Source organism: Tupaia chinensis, unplaced genomic scaffold (assembly GCF_000334495.1).
Source record: "Tupaia chinensis unplaced genomic scaffold, TupChi_1.0 Scaffold000416_1, whole genome shotgun sequence".
NCBI lineage: Eukaryota > Metazoa > Chordata > Mammalia > Scandentia > Tupaiidae > Tupaia > Tupaia belangeri.
The window spans coordinates 3,239,076-3,249,040 of record NW_006159921.1 but is presented as its reverse complement, the minus strand read 5'-3'; the positions used below and the strand labels follow the sequence as shown (position 1 = coordinate 3,249,040).

The following is a 9,965-nucleotide window of genomic DNA, read 5'->3' as shown; positions in this document are numbered from 1 at the left end:
GCTATAGGGTACATGCACTCGCCAGACAGACAGAGAGAGACATAGAGACAGAAAGCGAGAAATCACCCCCCAGGGGGGATGGTCATGCCAGCAGGTGGCATGGTCGTTAAGGGTGCTGGACTTCCACATCAAAGATCATGGTTCTAGTCCCAGACCCGGCATCTTGCTTTCTCACTTTCCTTCTCTTTCTCTCTCTTTTTCTCTCTCTAGTCAAATTAAAATAAATAAATAAATAAAGATAAATAAAATAACTCTTAAAAAAAAAAGTGTAGAACCACCAGCACTATCAAATTCCAGAACATTTTAATCTACCTAAAAGAAGCTCTATACTCATTTATCAGTTGTTTGCCATTTAACCCTATACTCCTGCCCCTGATAGCCACTAACCTACTTTTCATCTCTACAGATTTGCTTTTTCTATATATTTCTCATAAATGGAATCAAACAGTATATTCTTCTGTATTTCTTTTTTTTTTGTTTGGAGAGATTTTCGCTATAGGGCGTGTGCACTCACCAGACAGACAGAGAGAGACACAGAGGCAGAAAGCGAGAAATCACCCCCCAGGAGGGATGACCACGCCGCAATCCCTTCTCCTCCATTCTCCTCTTGGGATCTTGGGCACGCACGCACACGCGCCCGGTGTGAGTTTTAAGCCACCGGGTCTGGGACGCAAACTGCGGTCGACTACGTGGGAGTCCAGCGACTTAGCCATTACGCTAACTGCTGGTTCCCTCTTCTGTATTTCTGACATCTTAGTATGTTTTTCGGTCCATCTATGTTGCAATATAGATTAGTGATTTGTCTCTTTTTTGACTACATGATGTTCAATTGTATGACTATTTTATATTTTCTTTGCCCATTCATTGGTTAAGAGACTTTTGGGTTGTTTCTGCATTTTGACTTTTACAAATAATACTGCTATGGGTTGTAATGGCAGTGGCGTAAGCCTACGCAGGTGGCGTGAGGGAGCAGCAGCAGCAGCAACTGAGAAACTTGCGAGTCTTCCGGCTGGTCTACAATCGGATGACAGAACTCTGCTTCCAGCGCTGTGTGCCCAGCCTGCACCACCGAGCTCTGGACGCTGAGGAGAAGCCTGTCTGCACAGCTGTGCTGGGAAGCTGATCCATGCCAACCACTGCCTCATGGCCACTTGCGTGCAGCTCATGCCGCCCTGGTCCAGCGCCGCATCACAGACTACGAGGCTGCTTCGGCTGTGCCAGGTGCTGCCACTGATCAGCCCACAGAGTCGCCAGCGGGCAGCTAGTTCTCTGCAACCCCAAGAGGGAGGGCACTGGAGAGACCCTCAGATAGAAGGACCCAGTGGACCTTGGGCTTGATGAAGCCTGTACAAAGAGAATGACCGGTCGGCTGAAAGCTGGTTCTGTTGCTCCTTTTCCTGGAGCCAGTGAGCCCCGTTTTACTCTGGTTTATATTCTGGGCAGGGAATCTTGGCCCACGTTGTTAGCTCCATCCTGCTCTGTCATTTCATGCACATCAGCTGGTATACACCCTGGCCGCTGAGAAATTGCCTTCTATGTGTAGAAGGAAGGCCTTTACATTCTCAGGCACCTGTAAAACAGGGTCTGTGGTTGGTAATCAGTTTCTGCCCAAATGACAGAGAAAATGGGTGTTCTTACGTCTAACTTGAATGGCTCACTGTGAACCAAGTATGCATCACTTCCAAACTATTTGTCGACTGTGTCTTAGAAGAAACGATTCTGCTGGATCTAGGGAAAGGAGGAGATGTTTAAGAACAACAGATCAAAAAACCGCAGGGCGTTTAGCCATTACTTCCTAGGAGGCCAGTAGCCTCAAACAGAAATGAAATCTATAAGGATTCTGGGGTGTTCTGGAATTTCCACCATTTCCCCAGGTTGTTACTTTCTTAGGATTTCCTGTGTTCTCTGGATAAGCAGTGAAACCTTTAAACAAAGGAAAAAGAAATAATACTGCTATGAACATCCTGTTTTTTGTGTGTGAACATGTGTTTCCTAGTCTCATAAGAGTGGAAATGATGTGTCATGTGATCATTTTATGTGTGACGTTTTCAGGAATTCAGGAACTGTCAAACTGTTTCCTGATACACCATTCTTTATAATCCTACCAGTAATGTTCAGCGATTCTAATTTCTCTACGCTCTCCGTAATGCTTTTTATTCTCCATCTCCTTTTTTCTTTTTTTGAGAGTTGTTTTGTTTTGTGTGTGTGTTTTTTTTGCTATAGAATGCATGTGCTTGCAGGAGAGACAGAGAGCCATAGAGACAGAAGGTGAGAAATCACTCCCCCGGGGACATGGCCATGCTGCAATCCCTTCTCTTTCATTTTCCTCTTGGGATTTGGGGCACACATACATATATGCCCGGTGTGTTTCAAGCAACCAGGTCTGAGACTTGAACTGCAGCCACCCATGTGGAAGTCCAGCAGCGTAACCACTATGCCATCTGCTGTGCCCTCCACCTCTTTTATTATAGCCATCCGAGTGAGTGTGAAGTGATGTGGTTATAATTAGCATTAACCAATGACTAATGATGTTGAGCACCTTCTCGTAGGCATTTTGGGCATTTGTGTATCTTCTTTGGAAAAAATGTCTGTTCAAGTCATGTCCCCATATCTTAATTGGAATGATTTCTCTTCTCACTGTTCTTCATATGTTCTGGGTGCTAGACTCTTATTCAGTATATGATTTGCAAATGCTTCCTCCCATTCTGTGGATGTCTTTTCAATAGAAAGATATGTCCTTTGATGCACAAAAGCTTTTAATTTTGGTGAAGTTCAATATACTGTTTTTTTTTTTAGTTGTGATTTTGTTTGTTTGCTTTTGTTTTTGAGAGGGATTTTGCTATTGGGTGCGTGTACTCACTGGAGAAACAGAGAGAGAGAGACAGAAAGTGAGAGATGGCTCAGGGGGATGGCTCTGCCACAATCCCTTCTCCATTCTCTTTGGCATTTGGGGCATGCACACAAATGCACCTGACATGCATTTCAGGCCGCCAGGTCTAGGATTTGAACTGCATTTGACCATGTGGGAGTCCAGCAATTTAATCAGTTAGCCTGCTGCCCTCTCTTTTGATAGCTTATTTAAGAAATTAAAGCCATAGAAAAGTTGTGAAGATGTATACCTACAATTTCTTCTGACACAGAGTTTTGTTTGTTTGCTTTTAGGGTTTTGCTATAGGGCACATGCATTCACCAGAGAGCAACAAAGAGAGACAAAGAGAGGGAAAGTGAGAAATCACCCCCCAGGGGAGATGACCATGCCACAGTCCCTTCTCTTCCATTCTCCTCTTGAGATTTGAATATATATATTTATTTCTTTCATTCCACTTGTTATTACTATTTTTGATTTTGACCAGAGAGAGAGAGAGAAAGGGAAAACAAGAAAGTAAGCCGTCAGGTCTGGGAGTCGAATTGCAGCCAGCCATGTGGGAATCCAGCACCCTTAACCACCATGCCACCTGCCAGGCCCCTCCTCTCGGGATTTTGGCATGCATGCACATGTGCCAGCATGATTTTCAAGCTGCCAGGACCAGGACTCTAACTATGGTCAGCGATCTGGGAGTCCAGCACCTTAAGCACCATATCACCTGCTGGCCCTTTTTAAAAGTTTATAGTTTTGCTCTTTTATTTAGGTCTTTGATCCATTCTGAGTTAATTACATAGGTTGTGAGATAGGGGTTCAATTTCATTTTTTGGGATCTAGTTGTATTCTAATCAATTTTTAAAAAGATAATAGTTTCTCCCATCAAAGTCTCTTGACAACCTGGTGGAAACCACTCACCATAAATGTTTGGGTTTATTTCTGGACTCTCAGTTCTATTCCTTTAATGTGCATCTATCCTTATGACATTACCACACAATCTTTTTTTTTTTTTTTTTTTCATTTTCTTAGTATTTTATTTGCATTTTGGGAGAAGATATACAAGAAACAATGAATTTTCTCAAACAATAGAAAAAGTATTAAAAAAAAAAAACCCATTTTAAAAGAAGAAAACAAGTCTCTTCAGCAAGCACTGGGCCACTGCAGAGGGACCAGTGAAGTGGAAGTTACACAGAGGAAGTAAGCTTGGATTCATCCACAGATGTCTAGTTCTGGAAGGCTCCCAGTGGGCCATCTCTTGGGGTTGGTAACCAGCTCAGGCGCCGGCTACTGGGCTCCATGTCTGAGTGACTCACTCTCCAGGGGGCTGCATCTGTTTGCAGAACTCATCGAACTGCTGCTGCTCCAGCTCTGTCATGACTCTGTTGAGGGCGTAGATCTCTGCTCTTTGTCTTTGCTTCAGCTCCTGCTGGGCTGATTTCTGCTTAGCTTTCTCAACTCTGCTCACAGGTTCTTTAACTTTGGGTTTCTCTTTACGGGCAGGTGGATCCATAGTTGGTTTCCGGCACTTCTTAGTCACTTCTCATCCGGCCTCGGGGCTCCGGCAGATAGGCCCGGAGCAGGAGAAACCCGGCCTCTTCCCCGACCGCCCCCGCCCCCCTGTGTCCACTACACAATCTTGATTGATGTATTTATGTGATAAAGTCTGAAATATGGAAGTGTAAATCTTCCAACTTTGTTCTTTTTTTTAAAAGAATTATTTTATTTATGAAGGAAAGTGAGAAGGCAAGCCAGCAGGCCCAGGACTCAACCATGGTTAGCCATGTGGGATTCCAGGCCCTTAACCACCATGCGGCCTGCTGACCCCTGTTCTTTTTCAAGGTAGTTTTAGCTATTTTGGGACAGTCTTGATTACTGCATCTCCATGATAAATTTTGAAATCAGGAGTGAGTCTTCCAACTTTTTTCTTCTTCTTCAAGATTGCTTTAGCTATTCTAGTTACCTTGCCAACCATGGTTAGCCATGTGGGATTCCAGGCCCTTAACCACCATGCGGCCTGCTGACCCCTGTTCTTTTTCAAGGTAGTTTTAGCTATTTTGGGACAGTCTTGATTACTGCATCTCCATGATAAATTTTGAAATCAGGAGTGAGTCTTCCAACTTTTTTCTTCTTCTTCAAGATTGCTTTAGCTATTCTAGTTACCTTGCATTGCTCTCTTTTCATCTTTCTCTTTTTTTTTTTTAATATACTTTCAATTATATTGTTTGGCTTACAATGAGACCATTTCGATATGTGAACACTTCTCCTCAGACCCGTTGATCAAAATATCTTCAACAGATAACACCACACCTCCCCTCTTTCTCTTTTTCAGATAAAATAATTTCTGCACATTTGATTTCAGGTTTATTAATCCTTTCTTCTGCAATCTAATTTTCTGTTCAATCCACACAGTGAATTTTTTTTAGATACTTGTACTTTAATTCCATTTGTACTCAAATGTGTTTATTTTGCCACAGGGTGTGTGTACTCACCAGAGAAAGACAAATAGAAAGAGAGGGGTGTGTTTTTTCAAGCCACCATGTCCAGGACTTGAACTGCAGAGTTGACCATGTGGGATCCAGCGCCTTCACCACCATTCCACAAGCTGGCCCAACAGTGAAATTTTAATTTCATATATTTTAGTTTTCCATTCTAAAAGTTCAACTTGGTTTTCCTTTTTTTGAGGGAGGGCTCCATTGCTTTAATCAGATTACCTATCCAGGCACTAACATTTTCCTTTAAATCCTTGAAAGTATTTGTAATAGCTACATTAAAGTTCTGTTAATTTTAACATTTGGGTTATCTTAGGGTCTGTTTTATTGGTTGCTTTTTCATTCTTCTGAAACAGGGGGTCAAATTTTCACATATTATATTTAATATTTTCACATTGCTGGGCTCCATGTCTGAGTGGCTCACTCTCCAGGGGGCTGCATCTGTTTGCAGAACTCATCGAACTGCTGTTGCTCCAGCTCCGTCATGACTCTGTTGAGGGCGTAGATCTCTGCTCTTTGTCTTTGCTTCAGCTCCTGCTGGGCTGATTTCTGCTTAGCTTTCTCAACTCTGCTCACAGGTTCTTTAACTTTGGGTTTCTCTTTACGGGCAGGTGGATCCATAGTTGGTTTCCGGCACTTCTTAGTCACTTCTCATCCGGCCTCGGGGCTCCGGCAGATAGGCCCGGAGCAGGAGAAACCCGGCCTCTTCCCCGACCGCCCCCGCCCCCCTGTGTCCACTACACAATCTTGATTGATGTATTTATGTGATAAAGTCTGAAATCAGGAAGTGTAAATCTTCCAACTTTGTTCTTTTTTTTAAAAGAATTATTTTATTTATTTTATTATTATTATTTTAATTTGACCAGAGAGAGAGAGAGAGAGAGAAGGAAAGTGAGAAAGCAAGCCAGCAGGCCCAGGACTCAACCATAGTTAGCCATGTGGGATTCCAGGCCCTTAACCACCATGCGGCCTGCTGACCCCTGTTCTTTTTCAAGGTAGTTTTAGCTATTTTGGGACAGTCTTGATTACTGCATCTCCATGATAAATTTTGAAATCAGGAGTGAGTCTTCCAACTTTTTTCTTCTTCTTCAAGATTGCTTTAGCTATTCTAGTTACCTTGCATTGCTCTCTTTTCATCTTTCTCTTTTTTTTTTTTAATATACTTTCAATTATATTGTTTGGCTTACAATGAGACCATTTCGATATGTGAACACTTCTCCTCAGACCCGTTGATCAAAATATCTTCAACAGATAACACCACACCTCCCCTCTTTCTCTTTTTCAGATAAAATAATTTCTGCACATTTGATTTCAGGTTTATTAATCCTTTCTTCTGCAATCTAATTTTCTGTTCAATCCACACAGTGAATTTTTTTTAGATACTTGTACTTTAATTCCATTTGTACTCAAATGTGTTTATTTTGCCACAGGGTGTGTGTACTCACCAGAGAAAGACAAATAGAAAGAGAGGGGTGTGTTTTTTCAAGCCACCATGTCCAGGACTTGAACTGCAGAGTTGACCATGTGGGATCCAGCGCCTTCACCACCATTCCACAAGCTGGCCCAACAGTGAAATTTTAATTTCATATATTTTAGTTTTCCATTCTAAAAGTTCAACTTGGTTTTCCTTTTTTTGAGGGAGGGCTCCATTGCTTTAATCAGATTACCTATCCAGGCACTAACATTTTCCTTTAAATCCTTGAAAGTATTTGTAATAGCTACATTAAAGTTCTGTTAATTTTAACATTTGGGTTATCTTAGGGTCTGTTTTATTGGTTGCTTTTTCATTCTTCTGAAACAGGGGGTCAAATTTTCACATATTATATTTAATATTTTCACATACCCTATTTAATGCTGACTTTTCACACACTATATTTGGTACTTTTTCATTGTCTACCAGATATTTAGGAAGTCTGGATTGCATCATCTTCTTTTAAATGGTACTGGTTTTTGTTCTGGTAAGCAGTTAAATTATGGGGAGGTCCTTTCAACCTTATTAGTCTTGATTTTATCCTTTGGGTATATTTTAGTTTTGGTTTTAGTGTCAGGGTTTGCCCTTTCAAATAAGACATAGCTATGACTCTTAAATTATGTATTTTCTGGAGTTTGACCTGAAAGTCCAGAATGCTCATAGAAGTCTCCACTCTGGTTAGGCCAGAGCACCAAGAGATCATTTCCTCTAGATCTTAAAGAATGCCATTCCACACCTGCGTAGCCCAGCCCTCAGTCAAGGATCCACGGTGAACCCCCATGCAGGACTGTAGGACTCCCCTTCCTCACATAGCTCCCTCTTCTTCAGTAACCGACCCTGAAATGTATAGCTACCGCAGGGCCTCACTAATCCACCTCTGCCGCTCAGCTGCAAGGTATCGCCCCACTGGGGATCCATTTCCCTGCACCACAGCAGAAATCTGAAGTGACTACGAGACTTCCTCACGTGATGCCTTTCTCTTCAGGATCATCGGCCTGTACTACCTCGTGCCCAGAGCCTGAACCCGGTTACATCGTACAAGTTGCTGTTTCAGTGGGAAGGCGAGTCTGGCGTTGGCTCCCCTACTAAGGCCAAAGGCAGGCATCGTTCTGTCGTTACGATTCTTTTGGCATCAGAGTCTTTCAAAGCTTCTTGTGCTCCTATGTTTTATGCCCTTTTTACTGTTTCCCTAAGCTTATGCCTCATTTTACATTGGAGTAATCTAACACCAACCTGTCTTCCATTTTCAAACTTTTTTCACTCTGTCTCCTAATCCTAAAAATGGATTCAGATCAAGAGACTGAGAAGACAAGACACAGACTTTGAGAATATGTTTGCAAAAGACGTATTGGATATACAAATACGAAATACATGAAAAACTTCATTTGCGTCCTTGTCAACAATAAGAAAATGCAGAGGCGGGTAGGTGGCGTGGTGGTTAAGGGTGTTGGCTTCCCATATGGCCGTGGTTTGAGTCCTGGACCTGGCGACTTGCCTTCTCATTCCACTCCCCCACCTCCATCCCTCTCTGGTCAAATTAAAATAAATAAATGAACAAATAAAGTTAAATGAAATAATTATTTAAAAAAATAAGAACGTGCACACCAAGATGGGCAAAAGATCTAAACAGACATCTCACCAAAGAAGCCATACAGATGGCAAATAAATATATAAAAAGATGCTCAACATCATACCAAGTGTCCTCAGGAAGTGTAAAGTTTTTTTTGAGAGGTTTTTGCTATAGGGCGCATGCGCTCGCCAGACAGACCGACAGACAGAGAGATAGAAAGCAAGAAATCACCCCCCAGGGGGGATGGCCATGCTACAATCCCTTTTCCTCCATTCTCCTCTCAGGATCTTGAGCATACATGCACATGCGCCCAGCGTGAGTTTAAGCCACAAGGTCCGGGACTCAAACCATGGTCAACTACATGGGAGTCCAGTGACATAGCCATTATGCTAACTGCTGGTCCCAGGAAGTGCAAATTTAAAAGATAATGAATGTCACTACACAGAAAGTGGCCCAGGTCCAGCACACTAATGACACATGCTGGTGAGGGTGTAGAGCACCTGGAACTCTCATTCACTGCTGAGAGGAGTGCAAAATGCCACAGACACTTTGGAAAACAGTTTGGCAGTTTCTAAATTAAACATACCCTAACCATACGATCCAGCAACTGTGCTCCTTGATATTTACCCCAATGCGTTGAAACTGATGTCAATACAAAAACCTGGAAACTAACGTTAGTTTATAACAGCTTTACTCATGATTGCTAAGACTTGGAAGCAACCAGGATGTTCTTCAATGAGTGAATAAATTGTGTTACTTCCAGACAATGGAATATAATTCAGGACTAAAAAGAAATGAAAAAACATGGAAGAACCTTAAACGCATGGTACTCAGTGAAAGAAGATCATCTTGAAAGGCTACATACTGAAGGCGAGCAGATGATGTCGTGGTTATGTAGCTGGACTCGCACATGGCTGACTGTGGTTCGAGTCCTGGACCTGGTGACTTGAAACTCATGCTGTGTGCGTGTGTGCCCAAGATCCCAGAAGAATGGGGGAGAAGGGATTAAGATGTGGTCATTCCCCCTGATTTCTCATTTTCTCTCTGTTTATGGCACATATGCCTTAAGGCAAAAACGTTCTGGGAAAGGCAAAGTTATGGAGATCAGTTGTCAGGAGTTGTGGGGGAAGAAGCATACATAGGCAGAAAGCATAGAGGATATTCAGGGCTGGGAACCTCTTTTGTGTAAGACTAGAATGGTGACTGTAGGCCATTAGACATTTGCTGAAGCCCATAAAATGTACGCCACCAAGAGCCCAACAACCGCGGTCAGCCATGGGGGAGTCCGGCAACGTAACCACTACACGACCTGCTCACCTCCGATATGTAGCTTTGAAGATGGTCTTCTTTCACTGAGTGACAATCATTGAAGGTCCTTCCAGGGTCTTTCATTTCTTTTTAGTGCTGAACAACACTCCACTGTCTGGAAGTACCCCAGTTTATTCCTTCACCGATTGAAGAATATCTTGGTTGCTTCCAAGTTTTAGCAATTATGAACAAAGCGGGTTGGTAATAATGTGTCAGTGTAGGTTCGTCAGTTGTAACAAATTTATTACTCCGTCAGAGATATAGATA

General features: G+C 42.5%; 2 protein-coding genes and 1 pseudogene across 2 annotated transcripts; 1 reads left to right on the top strand and 2 right to left on the bottom strand.

Moving 5' to 3' along the window:
• The window catches only part of LOC102470312 (mitochondrial import inner membrane translocase subunit Tim10 B-like), a 5,151-nt pseudogene extending 3,242 nt beyond the window's left edge, over positions 1-1,909 (top strand).
• A 2,244-nt stretch (positions 1,910-4,153) lies between these two features.
• LOC102490780 (small vasohibin-binding protein) lies at positions 4,154-4,389 on the bottom strand. Its single transcript, XM_014590187.2, has one exon. It carries the CDS (start codon positions 4,368-4,370, stop codon positions 4,170-4,172), a length of 201 nt encoding a protein of 66 aa, XP_014445673.1. The 5' UTR covers positions 4,371-4,389; the 3' UTR covers positions 4,154-4,169.
• A 1,376-nt stretch (positions 4,390-5,765) lies between these two features.
• Positions 5,766-5,989, bottom strand: LOC102490356 (small vasohibin-binding protein). Its single transcript, XM_014590186.2, has one exon. The coding sequence runs from the start codon at positions 5,968-5,970 to the stop codon at positions 5,770-5,772; it is 201 nt and encodes a 66-aa protein (XP_014445672.1). The 5' UTR covers positions 5,971-5,989; the 3' UTR covers positions 5,766-5,769.
• Between the last annotated feature and the right edge of the window lie 3,976 nt (positions 5,990-9,965).

Bases quoted from the DNA above. Each gene is read 5' to 3' on its own strand.
- LOC102490356 (XM_014590186.2), bottom strand. From the start codon at position 5,970: ATGGATCCACCTGCCCGTAAAGAGAAACCCAAAGTTAAAGAACCTGTG.
- LOC102490780 (XM_014590187.2), bottom strand. From the start codon at position 4,370: ATGGATCCACCTGCCCGTAAAGAGAAACCCAAAGTTAAAGAACCTGTG.